This window comes from Castor canadensis, chromosome 11, assembly GCF_047511655.1.
Source record: "Castor canadensis chromosome 11, mCasCan1.hap1v2, whole genome shotgun sequence".
Classification (NCBI taxonomy): Eukaryota; Metazoa; Chordata; class Mammalia; order Rodentia; family Castoridae; genus Castor; species Castor canadensis.
Genome location: NC_133396.1, coordinates 141520109 through 141547772, shown reverse-complemented (window position 1 = coordinate 141547772; position 27664 = coordinate 141520109). Strand labels below are relative to the sequence as shown.

The 27664-nt window shown below is 53.3% G+C and overlaps 1 protein-coding gene across 2 annotated transcripts in view; it reads right to left on the bottom strand.

The window, feature by feature from the left end:
* Itpkb (inositol-trisphosphate 3-kinase B) overlaps positions 1 to 27664 on the bottom strand; it is an 80437-nt gene that overhangs the window by 8940 nt on the left and 43833 nt on the right. For both annotated transcript variants that reach the window (XM_020170251.2, XM_074048843.1), the window contains exon 2: positions 878 to 977. In XM_020170251.2, the coding sequence (XP_020025840.2) occupies positions 878 to 977 (100 nt within the window). The remainder of the gene's footprint in view (positions 1 to 877; positions 978 to 27664) is intronic.

Sequence of the window (27664 nt, the reverse complement as noted above, 5' to 3'; positions counted from 1 at the left end):
CAACCCTGCTTCCCAGGCACCTAGGTGTCCCTGGGACTCAGGAGAGAAGACCTAAGAGGAAAGGACTCAGTGCCAGGACAGAGGTACTCCTGAGCCACACCACTACTAAGTATTTAGAGTGGCCATCCACTGGGTGGGCCAATGCAGTGGAGGACATAAAAGAAACACTGGACCTTGGACTGGCCTGAACAGAAACTGCAGACCAGCTATATCATGAAGGCCAGATCCACAGGCGTTCACTAAAAAAACGTCCCCAGAAGACAATGCCTGCAAAGGGCCCATGTGAGGGCTGGACGACTCTGGGCTTTGGCTCCAGAAGTCACCCTCATCTGTCATTAACAGGTAACCCAGCTCCCTAGCAACCCCCCACCTTGTGGCTGTGGGGTGACCCATCTGCTTCTTCCACCAGTCAAAAGCTGTTTTGGGGGTGTAGACTATGTCTAAATTAACTCTGTAACCCTAGGACCAAGGTGATGCAGCCACAAACTGCAATACTGAATAAAGCAGTTAGTTTTGCCTCCGTCCAGGGTGTCAAGCTACAGAGACTGATGACTTCATCTGTTTTACTGGGTAAAATTGGAAGAGCGCCTGGGAGAGAAAGACTGGAAGAGATGGAGGTAAGAGGGCAGAGGTGGGACGAGAGGATGTGTGCTCTGGGGATGGGGTGGCATGGCCTCTGGGCAGGGTGGTTGTCTGGGTTCACAGGCAAGGCAGTGCTAAGGCCGAATCTTCTGCAGCTGGCTGTGATTCAGCCTGGAGAGTACCTCGGAGAGACGCTGTCCTCACTCTTTCTTTTCCGATGCCACCCAGGGCCTGGCTGCCCCTCCCACACTTCCTGGGCACCTCCTGCCCCCAAGTCCAGGAGGGCTGCATCTACCTGCGTGTCCTGCCAGCTGGATCCAGGGGTACTTCTTCTTGAAGGACATGACAAAGGGGGACCAGTGCACCATGTTCTTTATCTTTCTCCATGATTTGCTCTGAAAACAAGCAAACAAAAAAGCTCTACATTAGAAAAGACAATCACCGCTTTCTGATTCGGACAAATTCAAAGGAAGGAAACTTACTGCCTGTGGCCACTAAAAAGGCACCACACCCACAGCACCGGTGCCCTTGGTGGGCTCCAAGCACCTTGTACTCTACGTGGTGCACAGTCTCACACGGCTTTGCCCTCTTTTACAAACAGCTGAGTAAGCCTCTCAGAGGACCTCCAGGTCCAGGTCCAGGGATAGCTGAAGAGGAAGGCAAAGTGCACCCGCCCCTGCCTGTTCCCACAGGGAAGGGCTAAACCCACAGTGCACTTCTTCACACTCCCTCTTTGGGTCTCAGTTTCCTCATCTGTCAAGGGAGCGACAGACAGCTGGTCTACAGGCTCCTGAGGCTAACAGACACCAGGACTCTGGAAAATGGCTCCCCTCAGGTCAGCAGCAATGGCCTCCCCCAAAGAAGACTGGAGAGGGCCACTGTCGCCAGCTGCAATGTGTCACTGCCCATGTTATTTGTAGATGTAGTGGTAAGTGACCACTCATAGAGCAAGGGTCCCAGGACCATGGCAGGGCCGTTCAAAGAAAACTGCAGGTGGGTGGCACATGCCTGTGGTCCCAGTGCCTCAGAAGGCTGAGGCAGGAGAGTCACTTGAGCTCAGGAGTTGGGAGGCCAGCCTGGACAACACAGCAACACCCCAACTGAAAACAAAACAAAACAAAACAAAAAACAGAGGCATGCTGGGAAAGCAGGGGCTCCCAGTGGAGGCAGTTTGGGGACAGACGCAGGGGAGAGGCGGAAGAGGCTCTGCAGGCTAGACTTGGAGCAGCTAGAGCCAGACCTGCTGGCACTGAGGCCGGAGGGGGTGGGAGGTGAGCGTGAACAGATGTGGAGGCGTTGGTGAACATGGCGTGGGGAGGCAGCCCACCCAGGCCTGGGCCCTGGCTTCACATCCTCATTGCTGACGACCCTTGAGCAGGTCCCTGACCCTCTGTAGGGCTCCGTTTCTAGTCTGTAAAATGGGAATGATACATGGGTCCCTTCCCCCAGGAGACAGAGCTACTAGAAGGCCATGGGCCCAGGGAATTTGTGGAAGAGCCTTTAGCACTAATTGCGCAGACACCAGTGTCCCTGGAGTTACCCCGATGGCCAGTCTGGGCTAAGCAGAGGGATTGCCATAGCAACCGAAGAATAAAGCTGGCGGAGCTTGGGCTGGCTCAGACCCACCCTGTTGGCAGGCAGCTCTGCAGACACCCACAAAGACACGTGGGGCAAATGGGCAGGAGACCAGGTAGCAGGGGACAGACACCAGACAGGACTGCACAGCTTGGGCCTGGTAAGGGCATTGGAAGCTGTGAAACAGCTCATTCCCTGACGGCTCTTCTGAGACTGTATCAGGGGTCTCCTAACAGAACCTCCATGCCAGGGCTGGATGAAGGCTGTGGAATATTCCTCTTGGGAGAAGTGCCAGGCATTTGCCTGGAAGACTCCAGCACTCTGGCTGGCAGCAGGCACAGGGGTTTTCCTGGACTTTAAAAGCAGCACCCAGGCAGTCCCGGGTTGCTGCCAAACACCAGAGAAAGCACTTTCCGGGCCAGGGCCAGGCAGTGCAAGAGGGCCCAAAGCTGCAGAGACAAATGCAGGAACAGTTCCAGGGAGCACAGCACCGCCCTGCAACCGACCCACTCAGAGAGGCTGCTTTCTGGGCACGGGGAGGACAAGTTAGGGGGATACACTGTGCTGGAGGAAGCCACAATCCTCAGAAATGCACTCCAGGCTTCTTGCTCCAGCTAGGATAGACAAGATAAGAAAGGAAGCAGCCACCAACTTGGAGGCGCTCCACCCACCAGCCTGGAGGAGCCCCACTCAGAGCCAGGTGTTGCTCTCAGCCCTGGTGCTGGTGATTCTCTCTCTGAAGTGAGAGCCAGGCATCCAACTTCCCAAGTCCAGCTACAGGCAATACAAAAGTGGTTTTCAAAAGCCTGCCATGTGGTTTGGAAGACAGCCCTGCTCCTTCACCATCCCCCAGTCACCCGGGCATCTGTAGACCTTTCCTGGAGTGCCCCAAAGCTCTGTGCACATGACAGGTCCCCACTGGCCCCTGGGGCAGGGACCCCCTTGTGGATCTGAGTGGTTGGCTGGCTGACAAGCCAGCTCCCCTGGGGCACATTGCTGCCTTGCACACAGACCTGGGCCAGATGGCAGCAATTACACTGGGAGGCCATCCTTGGGCTGCTGGACATTGGGGTCTGCTAGTAGCAAGCTGGCAGGGCTGTCACCTCACTGGGGGATGGGAGGGATCACTTCTGCCAATGTGCTACACAGATACCAGTCCCCAGCAGCGAGGAGCCCAGACTTTTGCCTTTCACAACAGCCTTGTGCTGGATGAGTACTTTCTCCATCAGAGGCTAAGTGCATTGCAGGCCCTGAGTCATTCTGTCCTTTGCCCCTACCTATAGGAGCCAGCTGCAGCTAGGGTCCCCATCCACGACTGTTCTTTTCAGCCTTGACACAGATAGATGAGGGGACAGGAGACAGAGACTGGGCAGGAAGGACAGAAGGGAGACTCCTTTCTCTAAGGCAGCTCTCCTGGGCAGCTGGCTGCCAGCTTGAGAGGTGGCAGGAGGGGGAGAAGGGGTGTTCCCGGCTGCTACTTTAATGTAGAAACCCAGAGCCTTTGAAAGGCACCCCATAGCTGGTCACCAAAACCCTAGAGGCCTTCTGCTATGGGGCTGCTCCAGTGCCGCTTCCAGAGCAGTGACAAAATGACACAAGACTTGGTGAGATCAGAGCAGCTGTCCCCTTGCCGACTCTAGAAGGAATTCTGCACTATAGATATTTGTGAGAAAAGAAGACACAGAAAGGAACCCCCCCCCCACAAAGCCACATGCCCACCCAGCAGAGAGAGAGCACCAGGAAGTCTGGGGACACACAACTTTGATACTGTGGCAGGTGGTTAAACCAACTGAACCACAGGCCTGAGGCCTTCCAGGTGACCCCTTGAATTTAAGGGCTTGGATGAGTCCAGCCAGACCCATCTCTGCATTGCTGCCCTTCCAGTTAAACAAGCCCTGGCTGGGCTTCGCCTTTGTCCACCTGCAGCAGGCAGTGAGGCCTCCTGGGGCAGCCCTGACCTCACTGGCCTCATGCCTGCCTCCAGTTGCACAGGGAATTGGCAAGCCCCAACTCTTTGAGTTAAGTTTGGTCAGGAAGGATCCAAAAACCACCAGACAAGGGAATACGGTCCTTCAAAACTCCAGGAGGCCTGGAGGGCATGGAGGTGCTGAGGTTGCTCCTGCCTCGCAACTGACTTAAAGCTGCTAAAATATTCAGAGAGTGCAGACTGATTCCTAGTGGGGAGAAATAAAACAAAACAAAAGAGGACAAGCCCCCAAGCCTCTTCATGGTGGGGTGACAGGAAGCCAGAGGGGGAGAAAGTCTAAGAACCAGGCAGGCAGCAGTGAGCCCTGGGCCTGCCTTACAGCTCCAAGGCCACCCTGGGCAGGTTCTGCAGGAAAAGTGCAGCTGGGAAAGGCCAAGCCAGGACACATCCCGTCTCAACTTCTCTTCCTTCCTGTTTCCCAAGAATTTCCTACAGCAGATGGCAATTGGCTTGCTAGAGGCAGTCTAGACTGCAGGTGGACTGCAGAGCAAGCCCATGTTCTTCCCTCCCACCTCTGATTCTGGACTCGGAGCTGCCCAGAGCCCTAGAGAGCCCAGGTTCTCAAGTGTGACCCATGTTCAGGCTGGGCCCAAGACAGAAGCCTGGGCAAGGTCTCTGATTCCACGTTTATCTAGACTGCATTCCAAGCCTCACACGGGGCTCATGATTCCAGGGACAGGCCATCCTCCAGCTGGCTGTCTAGGTCAGGCGTCCCCAGGTGCTGCAGGGAAGTGCTGCCTTATATTTAAAAAGGAGGGGGCACCCTCTTCTACAGAGGACCAGAAGAGAAATGGTGGGGACGAGAGAAGGAGGAGAAGTGAAGGAAGCAGCGATCCTGGGCCTGCAGGCCTCTGTCCTGACTTCCCTCTGCTGTGGACTCTGGGATGCTGGCCCTGGTGGCCCATCCCCACCAGTCCCCTGTGGCTCACTCTGTGACCTCTTTCAGGCCTGGGCCTCCTGGCAGGCAGCTTCAGGCTGCACACACAGTGTCCATCTGCTACTGAGGATTTTGTTAACCCCTGTGTGTCTAATGGCAGCGCAGACCCCTTCCTAGGAAGCTCCATCCAGCTCTTAGCAGTGGTCCACCCCAGAACTCAAGACACCACTGGAAGGCCCAGAGCACGCACCAGGGCCAGCCACCAGGCCCAGCCACCAGGCCTGCAGGCTGGACCAGCCTTACAGTGTCCAGAAGAGAGGTCAAACCCAATAGGCAGTGAGGGCTACCCTCACCAGAGCACTGGGTCAGAACACTGGGTCAGAGAAGCAGAAGAAAGTGACGGTCAGGCAGGTGCAGCTCTGCGCAATTTCTTATCTGACCTCTGCAGGCCTTGGCGCTCAGCACAGCCATGTGGGACATTTGAGACCTTGCACCCTAAAGACAGCCACTTACAGTCCCAAATTGACCTGCAACACCACCCTCCTCCAGCCACCCTCCATCCTGCTTCCTCTGCCAGGCCCCGGGTTCTCACTCCCTGCAAATGAGGGACCAAGGTGACAGGCTCCTCACTCTCCGTGGGAAGCTAAGAACCTCTGCCTGGCACATGTGGGTGGTGGGGCGGCCCACAGTGCTGGTCCTCTCTTCATGGTTCCTGGGGCAAGGCAGTGACGGACAGCACAGTCAGGCTTTGGAGGCCGAATGAATCTCTCCCCCACCAACTCCCGCTGCACTGGGCGCAGGCCTCAGCGTCCTCATCTGCAAACTGGGCACCCGCGCAGTACGGCGAGAGCCTGGTGAGGCGACCGACACACACAAGTGCTCTGTGCACGGCCGTAGACACGCGAATTTAACACGTTCGCTTTGTTTTTGACTCTGCACCTGGTTTTGTAAGGCAGCATTTTTTTCCTCCAAGGTGTGGTAGACTGGTAAATCCAATAGGACACCTCCCAGAAGGCCAGGTGGTAGCCAAGTAGCAGTCAGATGAGCTAACAGTGTGACTAATGGCTCACAAAGAGCCCCCTGCAAGGCTAGGACACTGTGGGGAACTCAGGGTCTGAGACTCAGGACAGGCAGAGCCCACTGGAGTTTTTCCAGTTCAGGTTGGCGTCGTTGCAAGAGAAAGAACGGATGGATTCCCAACAGCCCATTTCAGGGATTGGAGCTCTGCGAGGCACCGCTACAGAACGGCACTTTGGGAGGCACTAGTGAGCGTGCCCAGAAAACTTCATCCCATTATGGGGGTCGGGGTCTCTGCAGCCCCTTCCTACCTGGCCTGTTCCTTTAATCTGCTACTTTTTCCTCCAGCACTTCCCTTTTTGTTTAATCAGTTTGATGACTTGCCTAACCTCCACTGTTAGGTAAATATAAAGAAAGAACTTCAATTTATTTTTTTCTTAGAATAAAAGAGAGGAAGGGAAGCCTCCAAAATATCAGAAAAGGGAAATGATCTCTACCCGATGACTCCCGAGAAACAATGCTGCCAGACTAACTCTTGGCCGTGTGCACATGGGAGGGTGTACGTGAGCACACGTGTGCAAAGAGATCACAGATTGGGTGCCTAGCGGGTACCACGCTCATTTTTCATGGAATCCTCACGCAAATGCTGAAGCATGCTCAGAGGCAGTAAGTAACTTGCTCAAGGTCACACAGCTTCCAGGTCCGTGCCATTTAATCCTGAGGATTTTGTTTTAGCTAACAGGATGACTCTCCCAGTTATAAAATAGCCTCACACAAACAGCAAGAGCTTTGTCCAAGAGTGACCTTTCAGCTGGGGGAGGCTGAATGGAGACCTGCCCACCCCTCCCTCTGAGTCCGTTCCCAGAATGTCCTGGCTGACTACACTCTGGGGAGGGGCACTGAACAAAGCACTACGAGTGGACAAAGCAGGGTCCTTCTGTGTCAAAGCTCCTGTTCTGTTTTTGCTAAACTCTGGGCAAAGTCACTGAGTTTTCCATGTTTGGAAAAAATGCTTTTTTCTTTCTCCTTCTTCTTTTGGTTTTTCTAAAAAAGCCCTCCGGGTTTCCCTAGTGATGGGTATGGCCTTCTTTGGGGAAAAGCCCGGTGCTTCTCCCAGACCACAGGGCTGACTTTGCTCACTGTGCTCCCCAGGCTGGGCCCCCGAGGTGCGGTGGGCACGGGCCCAGGCAGGTAGGGCCAGCTCCCCCTGCAGCCTGCATGGAAACTGCCCCCACCAAAAAAGGAGCCTTGAGCCCAAGGGAGGAGGGGGAGCCCTTTCAAAACCAAGACTCTGAGATCGGAAAAATAAAGCCCACGACTTGGCAGGGCAGGTAGCTCTGGCTAAAAATAGGTCAGGCATTAAAATGAATGGTCTCCCCCACTAAGAAACAAGACATCCCCCTCAAGCAAGTCTATTTCGCCCTCCTGGCCTGCCCCCTGTGACGTCCCCACTCTGAGCTATGTTCAGTGCTCACAGGAGGACCCCTTCCCCACCTGGCCTTCCCAGTGCACCAGCAGGGTGGAAATTACTGAAAGCCGCAGGGCAGGTGACCTGCAGGTTCAGAACCCCTTATCCCAACTGCTTGGACTCAGGTGTGATGGAGGTGGGACCCAAATCTAAACACGACGTTCATTTGTGTTTCTTCCACACTGCACACATGCAGTCCTGAAGGCAATCTTATGACATCTTAGTGCACCTACATTTTTTCTTTTCTCTTTCTTTTGGGAGGGGTGACACTAGGGTTGGAACCGAGCCTTGAGCTTGCTGGGCTTGAGCCATGCCCCCAACCCTGCACCTGTGTTTTGACTGTGACCCACCAGGTGGGGCCGGGTGTTCAGTTTTCGGCTCGTGACCTCACACTGTTACCTGGAGTTTCAGAGTTTGGAGCATTCCGGATTTAGGATCTTTGGGTTGGGGCTCTTCAACCTGTACTGCTTTCAGAGTCAGCTGATGGCCTAGGGCAGGCGGGCAAGGGCAGTGGGTCCCCACCAGCTCCTGTAGCCGAGAGAGGCACAAACTGGCCCTGTGTACTCTTGGGATGAGTACTCCAGGTCCCACCTCTAGCAGCCAGCAGGGCCCTTGTCGGGCCCTTAGGGGTCGGGCATGTGGAGCTGGTCGGGGTGGAGGCTGGCCCTCCTCTTCTCAGGCAGGAGCTCCCAGTGCACTGCTCAAGCCCTGGCAGGCCTTGCTGCCAGACGGCCCTCAGTTGGTCTGCTCCTAGCAGCACATCCTGGCAGAGCCAGGAAAACCCTGTGTGGCCAGTTGTCCAGCTGTCCTCTCCTGATTAGCTGTCTTCTTCCTGTTGCAACTCAAGGCCCAGTTTCTAGGCAGGGGCAGCACCCTGACTGGCCCTGGGGGTGCTCCATCATGGTGCTCTCCTTCCTCTACCACCACCCAGAGGCCCTGCCTGCAACCCAGCAATACTCCCTAACCACCCACAGGCACAGGGTCCCACTGGGGATGCTCCCCATACTCACTCTACACCCTTTCCACTCACGTGTCCCCAAGACCCAGCAGGGCAGGCCGCTTCTCAATCTTCCCCTGCCCCCACTCAGGTCCACTCTGCAGGTGCTCTGCCTGCCTATTCTCTTCTCCTGCTGCCTCTCCCTCCTGCTGCCCTTCTTTGGTCACCCCTGGGACCATACCAGCCCCACAGCCTCCCCAGGACTCCCACATCCACCCTGAGCACTGACTGCCTCTGTGTCCCCCGTGACAGGAAGTCTGTCCTAATCCTGCCTCTGCCCCTAGCTGGACACCAGAGGGAGCCCAATGCTCCCAAGCTAGTAAGTTCCAAGGCCCACTCCACAGTCAGGGCTCTGCCAGAAGACAGGACACGCAGACCAAGACCCATGCCGCTCCCTCACCTGCCCTACCGGGATCTCCCCGCCGTCTCTGGCAGCAGGAGAGACGCACAAGGCAAACTTGGCTTTCCGCCAGCTTGGGGCGCTCTCCTGCCTCGCTGCCTTGGGATGGCTGTGCAGCTTGGCTGGCTCTGGGCCCCATGACACAGGTGGGCTCAGGGGACCACCTTTCCCTCACGCTAGGTAACCCCACTTGCTGCCATCTCTTCCTCTTGCTGGCAGGCACCACGTGTTACCAGCTCACTGGGGATAGTGACAGAGAAGGCTCCGTCTCTGATCAGAGACTCTTTGCTTCAGACCCCAGCCTCCTTCCCTGTCCGAACTTTCCAGGAGCTGATCAAAGGGGCCCACAATCTTGGCAAACCAGTCTCTTTTAGGTTACCCAAAATGGAAATGTCCTTAAGCCTGCCTACCAGGCAGGACCTAAGTAACACTCTTCTCTGGTTAGAAGGTCACTGACTTGGCTCTTCCCTCCTCCTCCCTCCTCATTCTGTCCTCTTAAGAACTAAAAATAATGGAGGGTGAGAGGAAGAGGCTAGAGCAGGAGGCAAGGGAACTAAAAATAATGGAGGGCGAGAGGAAGAGGCTAGAGCAGGAGGCAAGGGAGGCAGGAATGCCCAGCCACACACAGGCCCCGCAGGGCTCTGCACCAGGAGGCTGCCGGCCTCAAAGGCTAAGGCCGCTGGACTCAGGAGGACCCAACAATAAGCGGAAAAGGGAGTGGCGGGCAGGAAGCGCCAGGGTGGGCAGCCCGTTCCCTCTCCCAGCAGGCTTCCTAATGGATAAAGCACAGAGGACAGAGGCTTGGCCTTTCCTCTGGGAAAGGGCACCACAGCTCTGCCTGGCTTCTCAGGGCTGCCCCTGCAACACACGCCGGGCATCCTCCCTCCCTTTGCCTGTCCACTCTCCCCAGAGACTTTATTTTTTACTTCGGTTATTGCAAAAAAACAAGGCCGAGCTACTGAGGGTGGAAATTTACTGAGGGCCCTCACTGGTACTGACCTGGGATGCTGAGCGCCGGGTGTCCCTCGGGAGCCAATCTCTCAGCCAGTTTGCAGGGCCTCACCTTAACCCCTCTTGGGGGGCTTTGCTGGCCTGGAGGCTAGAGGGCTGGGTCCTTCCTCCTTAGCCCACAGAGGCATAGGGCCTAGCAGAAGAGTGGAACCACAGCACGGGGCTGTTCCAGCGGGGCTCTCTCCGGTCCCGCTGCCTTGGGATGGCTGTGTAGCCAACACGCTGTAAGTGTCTGCTAGCGCCTGACACGGTGCCAAGTATCTGATATGGGCTAGGTGTGTGTGATAAGAGCTTCTCAGCCTGTCTGACTGTCACTCTCAGGATCCCATGCTTCACATAGGGTTAGACAGCTTGCCCAAGGTCCTATAGGAGGTAAGTGGCAATGCCTGGAATGGAACCCAGGCAAGCCGGCTCCAGGGTCCAAGCAAGCTCTGTGTCACTCTGCCAGCCTGCCTCATTTGTAACACCTAACTTTGTAGCCAGATAAACTCAGGTTTAGACCTGGTATTGCTGGCCGGGGTGTTAGGAAAGTTACCAAACCTCTCTGAACCTCAGTTTGCTCCTTCTCTGTAAAATGGGAATGCTGCCTACGCTGCAGGGTTGTTTTCATGATTCAGTTGAATTCTCTAGTGCAAGGCCTGCTGCACAGACAAGAGCCCTGGACCTGTCAGTGCCCTGCCTGGTCCTTGAAGCCCCTAAGGGCAAGAGCTTGCTGGAGGAGGAAACCCAAGGAGGCAGCTCTGGGCTAGCCTGAACACCTGCTCCTCTCACCACTCCAGCCTCCAAATCCACCTTTCTGTGAGGACAGCAGAGGGTAAGGGCCCTGAGCAGCAGGAGCGGGTCCCACCTAGTGATCCTATCCAGGCAGAAGCCGGGGCCAGCCTTAAAGGGTCTTTTGAAACTCCAAAACACCTCGAATCCAGGTGCAAGAGGTGTGCAGACCACAAGGAGCTGCACCCTGACAAACCTTCGCTCCAAGCCAGCTGGGGGCCCTGTGGCCAGCAATAACCCACTGTGCTGGTTCCCAGGGAGCCATCACCAGGCAGCAGGACACAGGCTCTGCAGGTAGCCACACACAGCAACAGGAGGAGGCTTTCTGGCTTGCTGCAAGATGACATTTACAGAGCTGGGAGTCTAAAAGGAAGTTTTCGGCAGAATGCAAAAGGATCTGAAATGTCACCTTCACTCCCAGCTCTCAGAAACGCAGCCCTGCTGGAGAAGCTGAGTTCTGAGCCAGTGACTCTTTGACAAGCCCTTGCACGTTCCCAGAGATCCTCTGAGGTGAAAAAACCTTCAGGTCACAAGCGTGAAACCCAAGGACACGACTGGGCATGGCAGAAGCGACAAGAGGTCCTCACTGTCCACCTGGCTAAGGTTTACTGTTCTAGGCCACCAACGTTCACACACAAAATACAACACTCAGGCTCTGACAGTGAAATGCTTGTGAAGGATTTGGTTAGGGGGTTACCCTGGACCAACTCCAGAGCCGGCTTTTGGGAACCCCCACCGAAGGAATTTCTAACAAGGAAACTTTTCAGGAAGACTGGGAATACCACAAGAGCTTACAAGCAGTCTCAAATCCTTAGCTATATTTAGAAGTTATTTCCAAGCCAGATGCATCGGTGCCATTCTCGTTACTGAGAGAGAACGCTGATTTGCCTGTGGCCTCCTGCACTCGGCACCGGGACTTGAGACTCGCAGAGAACCAGAAACCCCATGCTGCTTTCTGAGGAAATTTCTGCAGCCTGGTCCCGCAGAGCTGACTCGAGTCTGAACAGCGCTATAGTCACCCAGACTCCCTCTCCGGGCCACGGGCTGTGCAGGCCAGAGGCCCCGTCTCAGTCCAGCAGCCATGCATCTGTTCACGTGGAGGCCGCTGCAGCACAGGAAAACGGGTGGCCAAGACAGTACACCAGTGAACCCTGACATGAGCAAGTCTTGGTGACCTCAGGGCATCTTGACATCTGTGTGGGGATGTGTGATTTTCGTAACAGACTGACTCATCACCCTTTCTCATACAGCTGTCACCGGGGCCATGCTGGTGGCAGTGGGTGCTTACTTAGCACTCTCCCCTGCAGTGTGAGGCCTCCAGGGGCCCCGAGGGGCAGGCAGGCAGGCAGGCAGTACACCTGCCTCCTGTTCCCACAGAAACCAACGGGGCCAGGGTTCCCCCAGGCTAGTGTCCTCACCTGGTGTAGACCTGGCTCAGAGCTGGAGGTCCTGCCTAAGCCCCTGCCCCTGGCAGCCTGCAGGCCCACCCACAGCCAGGTCCTCCCACCCACCAGGAGTAGGGATGCCCACCACTGTTTCCTGCACTTTTTGCGTTAGACTGCAATGGTCTAGCACATGTTTTAGATTGAGATATTGTGCAGCAACTCTTGGGACCATTTATAGACAGGCTCACAAAACTGAGGTGGGTTCTCCTGTGACAGATGGGTAAAGAAGGGCCCACCCTGCCCCTCGCCATCTCCCCCTCAGATCGACAGGGAAACAAAATCAACACCCACACATACCAACTGCCCTTTCTAACCCAAAGGATCTCCAAGCTTGACCCTCGGAAGTAACCTGCTGCCTGCACAGATTACTGAAGGCTCTGGGTTCTCCTAAGACCATTTCACCTCCTTCCTACTGAGCACAGGAATGAAACACCAGTGATGGCATGAGTGGGTCCTCTGAAACTTCTGCTGGGTGGCACAGGCTGTGGAATTGACTCAGTGACTCTGGAGTTCTCCAAGCCAGGGACCCCAGACCATAGGCCCCAAGGAGACACAAAGAGGGACAGTATGCGCTCTGCAGACAGGATTTAGTCTCATCCAGCTCATGGCTTCCAAGCTCACGAGGTAGCATTTGACAATTTGAGAGGGATGTCTTTGGCAATGTCCACCTGCCATCGTCTGGACAGTGTGCTTGTCACAGTGGAAGTCAGGGAGTGAGCGGCTTCTGAGTTGGGAGTCTGGATGGAGCCCCAGAGCCATTCTTGGTGAAGAAAGTGCCCCAGAGCCTCCTGTGAGGGACTTCGGACTCTCACAGTGACCGCAGCCCTTCAGGCAGGCTAGGCCCCCTCTGAGGTCTCTGAGGACAGCCAGAGGACAGCATTTGGGAACTGTTACATCTCTAGGGAACAGAACCAGTTGGTTGACTTATTTCTCTTAACTTTTGATGCTATTATTAGGGTACATCTGTCTCTGAGTGAAGTCACCAAGGAAAAACCCAACTGGAGAAAAATATTTTCAAACAGTCGTCATTTCAACCTTCGGAAAAGGAAGCGAGTCTATCAAGTGCCAAAGAATTCCAGAACCCAGGGTGGCCAAGGAGGAAAACGGAAAGTATTTGCATTTGGGGATGCAGGCAGCTGACTGTGTGCATGGCGCTTGGCAGGCAGGATGCAGAGGGACCACGAGCCCTCACACTTTCCTCTTCCCTTTCCCCTAACAGGAAGGCCAGCCGGCGATGCTACCCCCAAGCCTGAATCATTAGGACAGTCAATTAGTGACAAGCAGCCAGATGTCAGGCAGAGAGGTTCACAGCAGTGGCCAGCACTTACTTCGTTAATTTTCTCATTTTTCTAAATTAGTTGCCAACATTTAAAAATCAGACTTCAGGGGGTTCGGGGACGGGGGAGAAATGACCCAAACATTGTATGCACATATGAATTAAAAAAAAAAAAATCAGACTTCACCTACAAATCCAGCTTTCAGACATTTCTTTGAGACCTTGGGTCTGCAGTCCTGGCAGGGTCCATGGGCCGAGGAGCAGCAGCTTGGGGGTGGGTTGCTTTCCCCCCTCAAGAGCACTGTTTGGATCTCTCACCTTGGGCTCCTGACAGCAGCTGGATTCAGAGGCACAAAGGAGGAGGGCTGTGGTCTACCGTCTGGCCCTGGTAAGGGTCAAGTCACCCACTCTGCTGAGCTGCTCTTTCTTCACTTGTAAGCAGAGATGAATGTGGCCCTGCATCTCACACTGTCACGGGGGAGAGGGAAGAAACGGGGAAGTGCTTGGAGAAGGTAAGACAGGACCACTTTGACGTAAAGGATAATCATGCAGACAAAGCCGGGCCTCTGGGACTGGAGCAGCAGTCAGGGAAGAGGGCAGAGGAACAACATGCCAGAGGCCTTAGAGGTCACCTATGAGACCAGAAACAGAACCTGAGATTTCAGAACCACCCATTCACATGGACCTGGCCCTGCCTGCTCCACTGTCTGCTTACAGAGAAGTGGACTGACCAGGGTCCCAGGTACACAAGACCTGCCTCTGACTAACCCGTTTGCAGTGAGGGGATTTAGAACTGGGGCACCTGGCACCTGAGACTGACCACAGTGGCCCAGCCTGGGGGAGGGGACACTTGGGCGGCCTCAGAAGTGGGCCCAGGCGGAAACCAAACTTCTTGGCTATGAAATGCAACCCTCAAGACAACAGGCAAAGTCTCAGGGCACTGAGGCCTCAAGCATCTCCCAACAGCAGCCAACTGTGCATGCTCTGAGTGTTGACCCAACACGCTAGCCATCCCCTCACTTCCCCACCAGTCTGCAGAGGGGGCTTTGATGGGCTTCTTGAGAGCTCAGACGAGGGTAAATGTCAAAGGCATCAATGCCATATCTGCCCCAAAGCCCTCTCGGTGGTACTGAATGGAATAGGTGCAAGTGGGGTTGACACAAGAGACAGGAACATATGGTACAGGTAGGACAGCATCTTGTGTCCATGGCACAATGGGATCTGGTGTCCACCCAATCGAGGCTCCACCCTGCCACCTCCTGTGAGGCCAAATGAGCCCAGATGGGGAGGTGTTAGGCCTGACTACCCTGAGGAGCAAAGGGAAAAGGTCTTGCTTCTTAGTAGCTCCTCAACAAAGACGCATCATTCCTGACAGACTGGTGACTGGGTGTTCAAGGGGCTCTGGGCAGACCAGGCCTGAGAGGACCATGCTGAACAAACGAGAATCACAAATTATATTAAGGCCTAAGCTTGCAGCCCTGAGGGCCAACAAGGAGACATGGCATAGGACTTGCAGAGCATCCTACAGATCACCACAGTCCCCTGACTACCCACTCTTCCCCATCCCTGTGGCCATCACCCTTCTCATTCTGCCTCTTTGGGATTAAGCCACCTGCCCTGCCTCCAGAGTGCCGACCCGAGGTGTGCTTGCTGATCTCCAGCCTGGAGGTCTTTTGAAAGTGCACATCCCGTTGTGTTTATTCTATCAGGTGCCCCCTCCGCACACACCCCAGCTTTGAGCTTTCAATGGCTTCTCCAAACCCTTGAAGACATGACCAAGCTTCTTCCTGTGGACTCCACAGGGCTTCTGCCTACTGCACCCCTTCAGTCCCTGAAGACCCTGACCTGTTTGCCTTTGCCAAGACGCCTGCTGCCTCGTGCATGAGCCTTCCAGGCCATGGTCCTGCCTTAACTTCCAGAGAACTCTGACTAGTCTCTAAGCCAGGCTCAATTATCACCTCCTCTGCACATTCCCCAGACCCCACCCCGTTTCCCACAGCCCAACACCCTGAGAAACTGACTTGCTTCCCCCTCGTCAGGACTGCTCCTCCATGCTCCACATGGCACCTGCTGCTCATTCAGATGACCTGGTAGGACGCTGAGTGCTGCGGCTGCAGGAACAATCCTTACGCAGCGAGCAGCTCTAGCACACTGCTCTCCTGGGACCAGGAGCCATGAATGCAGGCTGCACTCATGCAGCCTGGTTGGGAAGGCAGAAGAGGAAACTTGCTCAGAATCCCCACCCTAACTGTGGGGGTTGACTTCAGGCTGGGGTTCTGGACCAGGACGGGGAGCCTCATGCACATCCAGGAGGCAAGGGCAAGAGGCTATAGCCTTCTAGGCTTAGTGTGAGATGCCAGCACCAGGGCCAGCCTCCAGGAAAGAGGTGGACAGGAGCTAGGCACACAGCCCAAGGATTGGCCCCTAACCCCACCGGGCCATCTGTGACTTCCCACCTAAGTGCTGGCCCGAGCTGCAGACAACACAGCTGGGTTGCCTTCTCCCACAGACCAGGAATGGGGCTGGCGGGAGCTGGGCACATGGGGAAGGCAGAACCCCAAACACTGGGCAAGAAGAGCTACAGGGAAGAGGATCCTGCCCAGTCCAGGATGGCACAGCATGACCAGGACAGGGAAAGGGCTTCCGGGACCACAGCTCAGCAGAGGAGCCACGAGGAGCCTTGCTGCACTCGGCATGCTGCCTGCCTTCTCTGGACCCCCTAGGAGGGCCCACACTGAGTGAGGGGACACTCGCCGCCGGTCCCTCCCACACCCAGTCCTTTTGTGGAGTGAGGCAACCAGCGCATTGCTGTCCATGCTCTCCTTTGCCCAGCCTTGACTCACTCAAATCCAACGACGGGTATCTAGACTGCCTGAGTCCTGGGGAGCCCACTGAAGGATGAGTGTGGGCCTCCACAACCGAAATAGAGGGTAGAAAATGCGAGGTGATTTGACAGAGAAAGGCCCAGATACAGGTCACAAGACATCAGAAGAGGCAGGTATGACTTGGGAGAAAAGGGAGCCCGTTAAGCAAGTTCTATGGAAAGGTGGCGTTTAGGCTGAATCTTGAAAGCTGAGGAGGGTGGGGGGACTGTGAACGGGTGTGGGGTGGAGGGAGGATACAGGCCTGAGAAAAGCAGGAGCAAAGGCAGAGAAGCAGAGGCAGGTGCCGAACCGCCAATGGCTCCGCTCCAAGGGCCAGTAGAGAAAATTGTCTGCAGGGAATCAAGCAGTCATAAAACCCATGGGTTTTTCTCACCACTGCCCGCAGGCAATTCTGATTTCTGCCCCCAACCTTTGGCCTAACTCTCAACAACTGCCTTACTGTTTTTTCCCTTGATGGCGGGGAGGGAGCCAAGGGCCTGGCACATGCTAGCACTGAGCCACACCCCCAGGCCTAGCCTTGTAATGATACGTGTCAGCTTCAAATCCCCACAGACCCACTCCCTGTGATGTACAAATACTATGTTCTCCCCCGAAGCTCGCTCAGAGAACTCCAACTGTAAAGTCCACCCTCCCACATGGACTCAGCAAACGGTTTCCCAAGCAAGTTCACAGGTGGCTTCGTTATTTTTCACTTTCTGCTAATTTGATAGGCAAACAGCGTATCGTTTTCATTCTGAGTCTGGCTGTACATAGGTTGCCAGGGATCTGTTGGCATCTGAGACTCTATTGCCCATTTGTTTGAGCTCTTCATATACAAAATAAACATCACAGCAGTGTGTTCCCCAAATTCTGTGCACGTAATATGTGCTCCTGAGCTCAAAGCCCAGACCAGAAATAAAGGCTGCTTGCTCAGTCACTGTGAGGACAAAGAATCAGAGCTGGCTGCCTTCATCCTGTCACTGGAAGTCACTTGGGAGCTTTGACTTGTGTTTAAGACAAATTTCCTCAACAGAGACGCTTAACACTGGAATTACTGTGACATGGGATTTTTATGAGTTTCTGACAAATCTTTGTGTCTAAGATTTTTCTTACCTGTTTGTATACCTCCTGGTTGAGTGGGAGAAACTTTTCAAAATACACATGAATAAATAGTGCTCTGTGGTCAAAGACATGGGAAGCAAGATGGAAGTCTGGCTCTCTGCTAAGGATGATCAATATGCAGAGAAATCTGACAGATTTACAGAAGGCCCTCCACAGAAGCCACTAGCACCATAGGCCAATATGGAAGTACAATTTCCCCATTTTCCACAGTAAGCCTAATGTAATTAGCAAGTACCAAATCCATTACTAGCCCCCACCCCTTACTGGCAGAGCATACGCACAAAATTCCATAATGGAAAATTTTCACTTTCTGCAATTCTTTTCTATTGTTATTTGCTTTATTTCTTCATTAATTACTTAAGATAATTGTGACTATTAAAAACAATCATCCACTGCTAGCACCAGGAGTGCTAGATATGCTACTGAGTCCCATTTCTGATAAGAAGGCACGAGAAGAGGGGAGGGGAAGGAAGGGGAGAAAGGGGGAGGGGAGGGGAGGGGAGAAAGGGGGAGGGGAGGGGGGAGAAAGGGGGAGGGGAGGGGAGGGGAGAAAGGGGGAGGGGAGGGGAGGGGAGGTGGGGGGACACTTCTGGAATAACTACTCCAAGATCACCAAAGTGCCGTGAGGATGAACCTGAACTATCATCTCTAGGTAAAATGATAGAGAAAAATTACCAAGAGCTCCGGAAGTCTAAAACGTAATACTTCTTTTTATTTATTTATTTTTTATTCATATGTGCATACAATGTTTGGGTCATTTCTCCCCCCTCTCCTCACCTCCTCCCTTACCCCCCCCCCGCCCCAACATAATACTTCTTAAGTGTCAAAAGCAAAGAAACCCACAAACCAAAGCAAAAGTCAAATCAGCTGAATACCAGTGGCTCATGCCTGTAATCCTAGCTACTTGGAAGGTTGAGACCAGGAGGACTGTGGTTTGAGGCCAGCCGGGGCAAATGGTTCAAGAGACCCCGTCTCCAAAATAACCAGTGCAAAATGGACTGGATGCGTGGCTCAAGTGGAAGAGCGCCTGCTTTGCAAATGCAAAGCTCTGAGTTCAAACTCCAGTCACATCAAAAAAAAAAAAAAAAGTCAAATGAGCTCAAGAAAACATTTATTGAAAGTGTTATGGTTAAAGTGTTATTTCATATATAAAGAACTCAAACAAATAGGTAAGAAAATCTCTAAGGTGCCAAAGATACCTGGAACGTTCATAAAACCCAACATATAATGAAAACAACAATATGCTATTTACTGTCAAGTCAGCAAAACCCAGAAAACTAATAAAGACAAGTGTAGGTGAGCGCTTAGGTGAGAAGACCACAGAGGAACACACGCGATGATGTCTGGGATACATCATTAACTGCACACGATCTTGATGGGAAAACAGCCCTTGAATAATGTGTCAAGGGCCATAAAAATGTCCCAACCTTTCGTTTACTTATTCTGCCTCTGGAAATCCACTTAAGGCAGTACTTCAAAATATGGAAAAAGTTGCAAGCACAAACTTGTTAATTAAGCCATTGTTCCTAGTAACAATAGTATTAAAAACAACCCAACATCCAACAATAGAGCAATGATTAAAAAGTGACTGGTACATCCTCGGGACCCATCATTCAACCACAATTATAAAGATCAGTAAGGCATGTAGAAATATTTGCTACAATAGTGTGTGTGGGAAAGGCCATGAAAAATGTACAGATTTCATTTAATTTTATATTTGTTTCTTTACTTATTTGTTGCTGTACTGGGATTGAACCCAGGTCCTTGAGCATGCTAGGCAAAGCCCCCAAGTCTTTATTTATTCATTTATTTTTTCTGCAGAGCTGGGAATTAAACCCCAGCTCTCACACACACTAGGTAAGTGTTATCACTGAGCCCCACGAGGTGCAAACTTTAGGAGGCTGCTCCACTCAACTATCCGCCTTTGCTCTGATTCTGCCTATTGCACCTTACCACACTGCATGCAAATAAGCGAGTAGCAGCCCGTGGCTCCTTTCTGAGTAGGTGGAGTGCGAGCTGGCCAGCTGAGTAATATCAGGTCAGTATGCTTGGTTATGTTGGTGTGGCTCTGATGATACGTGTTCTTCTTCTTCATTTTCAAAGCTTCTGTACTGCGCTTAGCTTGCTCTTACCATCTAAAACACACACGGATCAGCAAGCAAACAGGTGGCATGAGCAAGGCCAGACCCTTCCATGCCTCTTCCTGCGTCTGGTCAGCACGGCCCCTCCAAAAGGGCCTGTTCTGAGGGACACATGGCACTTCCTGTCCCTCTGTGTAGGTTCCACAAGGTCAAGTGCAAACACTGTTCCGTGAGTGGGATGAATGCTCTGTGAAGACCCCGTAGAATTCTAGAACACTGGTGAAGGGCCATCCTGCTGACAGACAGAACCGCAGGGCACAGGGGCCTTCCCGAGACTCACCAGGCGTGGCAAGGACGGGGGACCCTTCCACAACAAACACATGGAAGCCGGGACCTCCTGGGGGCACTGCTGCTAACGGACTGATTCACTAATTCCTCACGTACTCATCAATCCCTTCACCACTGGGCAATCCTAGCTACTGTGCAGGAGTGGGGAATTTAGCAGGAACACCACAACCAGGGCTCTACCCTTGAAGTGGCTTCCATTCTAGGCGCATCAGGTGACAGCAAGCATTGCGAGGACAAAGCCAGGTGGAGGGAAGGGAGGAGGGCAGGGGAGGGGGGCGTTGTCTTAGCAGGGCCTCTTCTGCAGGAAGTGTGGGGCTGGGCTATGACAGGAGACAGAAAGACACTGCAGGAAGAGGTAACAGCAAGTGCTCAGGCCTTGAGACTGGGCCTGCTGGGAAGGTTCAAAGGCCAGCCGGAACAGGAGAGGGGCTGGAACAGAGCATGCAAAGGGAGCAGACTGAACGCAGTCAGCCCGTGAGAGCTTTTCGGGGCCATTCTTACGATCTGGGTTTGGGGTGAGGTGGGAAATCCCAGGAGGGCTTTGGGTGAAAAGCATCATAATTTGGCGGTATCTGCCTGTGTATGATGTGGACCGGGGAACATCTGAGACCAGGCGAGGAGGAAGATGGATTTTAAAACCTCCATTCTAAGCCAGAGCTGTCTTTCAATGGGAAGGACTTGGCTTCCTTGTGGCCCCTCTCTGACCAGGAGGTGTCATCCCTGTTGAAAGAAGGTACCCTCCGAAGGCCAGGGTCAGGCCTCGTGGGCAGGGGCAGGAGCACGGTGCCACGTGTGCAGCGAAGAAATCAGTGCCCTGCCTCAGTGGGAGGTGTTCTCAGTGATGGTTCCCAGATGTGCTCAGGTGCTGTGGCCATGTCGCTGTCCTCCCAGGACAAGGGTGAACATGGGCGATCAAACAGGACCCCAGCAGAGAGCCTGCACTTGGCTCCCGTACTGTAATTCTGGTCATTAAAAACAAGGCACAGCGTGGTGGCACACACCTGTGGTCGTAGTTCAGGCCACTGGGCAAAAACACAAGACCCTATCCAGAACAAAACTAAAGCAAAAGGGCTAGGGGCGTGGCTCAAGTAGTAAAGTACCCACCTACCAAATGCAAGGTCCTGAGTTCAAACCCCAGTCCCGTATGAAACAAAACAAAACAAAAACCCTGCCACATCCAGAATGATGGCCCTTCATGCCAGGAATCCTTTCGTGAGCATGCTGGGAAAGGTACCCAGTGTATGACAATGACATTCTTCTGGACATTTCCACTTAAACAGATGAACAGTGAACAGGACACCTGCCAACAGAGGCTCTACCTTGCTTGGGGTGGAGATGATTTAAGGAAAGCTAACACAAGAGCCTTGGTTGGTCTGAAGGCAACTGGGGCAGAGGTACCAGAAACTAGTAGAGAAAGGGATAATGGAAAAGTTCCAGTGCAGAGATGTTTCTGGAAAAACAGTGGACCTATATCTGTGTCTGCATCTCCCCAGCGTTCTCTTACACAGGGCTCCTCAGAAACTCTCTATCTACATGGACCCCTTACATAGGGCCCGAGCCTCAGGGTAGCACCGAGAGTGCACAGTGCAGTAGGGTGGGTACACACTGCAGCTCTGTACGCGCGTGTGGACACACCCCTAGGCATCAGAAGAGGGCTATTTATTTATTTTTCTTGGCCTTTCCGCTTTATTATCTATCTCCACCAAGTAGGAAACATGACAGGCATGTTTGCAACGTAAGTTTCTATATCTGGAGGTCTTGCAATCCTCCCAGAGCTGCAGGAAGCTCCCACTTATTCTGCAGTGATCTTGGCCAGATAGGCTCAGGATGGCTCCTCATTGTTCTACTGAAGAATGAAGGTTAAGCCAGACACAAAGGGTGACTTGACTTGTTCCCTTCGCTGGCTCAGTCAGATCATGGCAGGGGACAAAGCTGGGAGGTTTTTATGGCTGTATGTGCCCAAATTCTTCCATTTCCTACTGCAGATCGGGGTGGGTGGGTCAGGGGATCAGCTCCCCACCACAGTCATTTTCAGATGATTCAACACCATGGACTTGAAGGCTCTGAGAGAGACTGGGGTGGCCTCGGGATGACAAGTATTTCCTGTGTGGACGATGGATGTGTGCTAAGTCTGTAAATCACCCCTTTCTTGAATCCCTCACTTTCCACTTTAGGCCCATGGGCTTCCTTCTCCTCAGCACATGCCCGCCAAGTCCTGTTCTGCTCCTGTCCCCACTTTAGAACTACCATTCCAGTGTCTCCTCCTGATCATTCTTAATGACCTGCGAGCCGTGATCTCCCTGTCTACCCTCAGACATCCTCCTAATAGCTAAGGATTGCCCTTCCACAAGGTGACCTGGCTGGCCCCTGGACACAGCAGGATGGCAAGGCAAGGAGAACTACCTGTGGCCTCTCGGTGGTTTTGTTTCCAGGGCCACTGCAAGCTACTCTAAAGCAGAGGGGAAGGAGGCCTGTCTCTGGCAAGCCTGTGGGCATGTGTTAAAGACAAGTCAAAACAAGGAAGCTGAGGTAGGTCCTCAGAAGGGAGCTGCAGTGGCTGGTGTTTACGCGTCCCTAGGGTGCTGAGGAGGAAGTGGTGCTGTAACCCCATGGGGAAAGGCTCGCTGGGGACAGGAAGACGGAACTCGCACTTTCCATGAGCAGCCTCAAGAAGCGCTCGCTTGAGAATGCTTGCACAAGCACTCTCCAGCACCCCGGTGAGTGAGGAGGCTGGGTTCAGTCACCCCAAAACCCTAAGCACAGATCAGGACACAGATATGGGTCCACTTCTTCCACAAACGCCTCAGCCCTGGAAAAGTCCTCCTTATCGCTTCCCTTACCCCGTGGCACACAGAATGGCCCTGGGAGCCGTGCGAGGAAGGCAGGAGGCACTGCCTGCTCTGCTATCACCAACTGAGGCTCTGGGCAGATTACTCTGCCAGTTACCTCTGTAGGAGGGGTACAGCCTTGGGTGGCTGGAGAACTGCACAGAAGGGCAGATGGATGGAGCTCTCACCAGCTGTCCCAGTGCTGGCTGCTCCTCTCACCCACACTCCTCCAACTCATCCCCCTCAGCTACATTGCACTCTAGTTCTGCCCCGTCACTCTCTGACCCCATCTCTAATTCTGCCCAGCTTCTGCAGTTTCACTAGGGTGTCCTGTAGCATCTGGCAGAAGATCATAAGCAAGCCCAGAAACCGAAGTGGGAAGAAGTGAGCTAACCACCGGAACCCAGGCTGCCTGCTCCCGCGTACTCTGCAATCCAGAGGCAAGACTCATCCTCAGCAGGCTAATTTGCCTGCTGGAGGGTCAGAAGGCCCCAGCTCTGAGTCATATTTTCCATGTAGTAAAATGAACATCTGGCAGCTGTGTGATGTCTTTTCTGCACCGTCTTCTAACCCACACTACCTGCAGGGTAAGTGTGTGGGATGAATGACCATGGACACCCCATCCTACCCCCTATCAATTCAGCATGGTACAAAACCTGGGCAGATCTGCCATCTTCGTTTCAAATTACACAGAAATTCTAAGGAAGCAAACAAAGTCAATTCAGCAAACTGCCATCAGCAGTCCACACAAAGAAGAATGCATGAGTTCTTTTGCTATGAGTTGAAAGGAATTTGGGGTTCCAGGAACCACCTTGCTGCTTCCTCTCAGTGGGAGGCAGGATGGTTAAGCAAAGACAGCTGGACAGTCCCCTCCACCCAGAGGTGCTACCTTCAAAAAACTTTGGCTTCCTCATTGGCAAAACAGGGATAGTAACAAGACCTGCCTCCCTGCTCCCAAGGCTATGACCACCAAAGTGTGAAAACAGATGTGAAAGTGCTTTGCAAACCACAAACATGGTCCATCCAAGTGCAAGTTATCTAGCAAAAGGGACTTGCGAATAGCAGAAATCTGAGTGTTTTGTTCTAATTCATTGATGGACTGATAGCACACCTTGAATTAAAAAAGTATTTAAGGGCCTGGGTATGGTGGTGCACATCTGTAATCCCAGCACAGGGGGGCGGAGGGGCCTTAGGCAGAAGGATTGTGAGTTTGAGGCCAGCCTGGGCTACATAGTAAGACCCTGTCTCAAAAACTTCAAGGGGTGGTAGAGGAGGACTTAGAGGGGCTGCTGAACTATTCTTTTCTTCAGTCATTTCTAAGTAAGTTTGTCCAAACAATTTATACAAACCACCCGCTGACCTGGGCAGAGGCTGTGGATAATCAAATTGCAGTCTTTCACTTTTCTCTTATTTTGGCTTTTGAACCCTAAAAATAACAAATAGAACCATATTGTGTTGCCTTTTAGGTAGGAATTACATTATAGTCTCTCTCCCAGATCCCCTTGGGTTCCCCCCCCCACCCCAGCTCCCTCTCCAGACCTTCAAAGCTCCCAGCCCCCAGGCTGCTCTGGAAGCCTAGAGTTACTTGCTCAGCAAGACCTCCAGGCCTCCTGTCAGCTGTCCCTTCCCAGAGGGGAAGGGGGATGAGTTCCCAGGACACGCAGATTATTCTGCTCACAAGGCTATTTACCAACTCAGCCCCAAAGACTCTGCCAGGGTCAATGCCAAGAAGCTGGGCTGGGACAGCCTCTGGTTCTCTGCGGGCACATGCACCCTCCTCTATTATTAGCAACAGGCAAGGTGCCACCAGGGCTGGGGACAGCCCTGTGTGTTAAGGGGGAGGAGGCAGGAAGAAGTGTGTTCGGGAGAGAAGCAGGTGGAACTGAGGTTTCCTCCAGAGAGCATGCACAGGGGTGGGGTTCCCAGCAGCCTCTCCTTCCTCCTCAGCTCTGTAACCTCATGGGAACCGCAGACACGCCTAGCCCCAGAATCAGAAGCTGGGGAACTCAGGCCCACCCTGGATGTGGCTCGAGGTGTACCCCTTCCCTTCCTAGTCTCAACTCAGAGCCAACACACACACACACACACACACACACACACACACACACACACACACAGAGCAAGCTGAAGCCTAGAGAAATGGGAGCAGAAAATTGGGGAACCCCTTCTTCCCTGGCAAATATGCCACTTACCACAGTTGGACATCCTCATCCTCCACAGCACAACCACCATAAACACACACCTGTCCCACACAAGTTACAGACAAGAAAAAACCTTGCAGAATGGAGGGGTGATGAGCACAGCCTTCAAACATCATTCCCCTTGTATCTGCTTTGCTTTTCACTTGCTAAAACACGCCTGTGCATGCTTGAGTACTCAAAAAAAAAAAAAAAAACCATGAAGGAATTTTGAAGAGACACGCTGCTAGTCAACAGTAAAGCTGAGATTCATCCAGCTTCAGAGCACACACATGTCCAAATGCCAAACCAGATAAAAGCTAGCGAAGGCTGTTTTTTGAATATTATTTATAGACCTCAGACACTCAGTCCAAGGGGAAGAAAGTAAGCCCCTTGCAGAGGACTACTGACCTTTTACAGTGTGCTCCCATCCAGGGCAAGGCTGACCCCCAGGCAGAAGCCTCATCTGGTCTAATCTAGTCAAAAGGGTACAATCAGGCCTCTGGGGTCTCCTGGGCCCAGTTAACCAAGTGTGCATCTGGTGCTGCTGCCTCCTAGCTGTGTGGCTTCAGACAATTTGTCTCTGTGTTCCATCTGTTTCCTTATCTCTAAAATGAGTTTGGGACAGGATTTTTATATAGTGTCTAGCATTAACTGAGACAGAAGCGTCTATTACTATTCTCATCAGTCCTGGTCAGGGAGAGAAAGGGAGACAGGGAGAGAAAGGGAGACATGCCTGGGCTGAGGCTCTGGCGAGTTTCTGCAGGGCCCTGACAACTCACAGCAGACTTAACAGCTCTAGCTCTCCTCTCAGGAAGGTGGTTTCCTGTGTGAAAAGGGAGGCCCCTCCGGAAGTACCCACAGGTGTCAATCAATACAGTGGATGAAGAGAGAGAGGGTCACCAGGGGGCAAGCCCTGGGAAGTGCTGCTGATGGCTAGCACTTGGGGGTGGGAGTCTTAGAGTCAACTTCTTCAGGAATTGGTTCTTCTGTCCCAAACAACTGGGTTCCCCCCTCCCCGAAAGGTGGATCTCTGCCTCTCAGTGTATCTCCACGCTGTTGTTTGCGTCCAGTGGTGATGGTATCTATTCAGAATTCTATAAACACCTTGTTTCCATTTGTCAAATTTAAAATTTACCTAAAATCCAAAGAACTCTCCCTTTTCTAATGTGACTGCCTGTCTCCCCCCTTCCTTTCTCTGCATTTGATCTTCATTTTCAATCTGATATTGGGACTCCTGAGGTTTGAGGAGGAGCCTGACTTTGGACACTGAAAACCTTCCTTCTTTAGTCTCGGCTTTGCAGCTAATTCCCATCCCCAAGTAAATCCTGTCACTTCTGAGACCCCCTCCAAATAACGGATTAACCGCAATCCCGTAAGTACAAAAATACAACTTTGCTGTGAAACTCTGTTGTCGTGGGACAGCCTCCCCAAGTTAAATTTGTGAGGATTAACCTAAGTTTGCAGGTGACAAGACATGTTCTTTGCAGAGTAACTCAAGACTAGACTTAAAATTGCATTGCCCGGCCGGGCGCGGGTGGCTCACGTCTGTAATCCTAGCTACTTGGGAGGCTAAAATCCATCAGGAGGATTGCAGTTCCAGGTCAGCCCTGGCAAAAAAGTTTGGAGACCCATCTCAACGGGAAAAAGCTGGGCCTTAGTGCGTGCCTGTCGTTCTAGGGAGCACAGGAGGCATAAGATGGGAGGATGGTTGTCCAGGTGGGCCTGGGCAGAAAACAAGACCCTATTTCCAAAATAAGCAGAGGAGGAGGCACTGGTGTAGTGGTGGGCGCAGCTGCCTTCCAAAACCACCAGAGTAGAAAGGGACTGGAGGCTGGAGCACCGCCTCGCACAAAAGCAGCTTTCAGGTGCTTAGGTAAAAGGTCTAAGAGGGTAAGCCTGGGGGAATTTTCCCTTCTCATCCACAATACCCGTGAGCATCTTAAACAATAAGCTCGATGGTCACTGCTGTAAGTTCTATTTTGCTGGGGCGACGGTTAAGAAAGCGTCTGACTCTGAAACCCTCTTCCCCAGGGTCGGAGCCTCGCGGCTCCCAGGCGAGGAGAAAACCCGAGGGAAAGCGAGGGCCACGCGGGGGAGAAGAGGGAAGCGCAAAAGCCCGAAGGCTGTCGTCCCCACTGATGTCGACCGACACCCCGGCCCCCGACGGCGCCTCGGACCTGCTCGAGGGACCTCCGCGCGCGAGCGCAGGGCCGACACAATGGCCGCCGCGGACCGCGCTCCCTCCCAGCTTGAGCTTCCCGGGCTGAAGGCGGAGCGTCGGGCTGCGGCGCCGTGAAAACGTGAGCGCGGCCCCGCCCCGCCTTTCCATGACGTGACGTGCGGGGGTCGTGAGGGGCGGGGCTGAGCGCGCTGGGGGGCGGGGCTGAGCGCAGGAGGGGCGGGGCTGGGCGCGTGGGGGCGGAGCGCTGGGAGAGCCTTGCCTGACCGCCCAACTCAGGAAGACCCAGCGAAAGATCGGCTTCCTGAAATTCAAAGGCAGCACAGACTCCAGATCCCTTTCGGCACAAAGGCGGGAGGTGGGAGCGCCCGTGGCACCCGAGAACAAATAGGAGGAACAGAAATGCGTCCCTTCTTCCCCCAGGAGTGAACGCTAAATGCTTTAAAAGGGTCTTTTCCGGGAAGAGCTGGGGAATGAGTTACTAGAGATTCACCTTTCCCAGGATGCGTTGAGTTAAATCATCCACGATTCTTCTCCAACAGGAGAGGAAGGACAGGGGTGCCTGCACAGATAGAGGGCATTCATGACAAGGATCTCAGCTCAGACACTCGACTCAGTTCAGGGGAGATGCAACTCAAGCCATAGAAAAGTCAGGT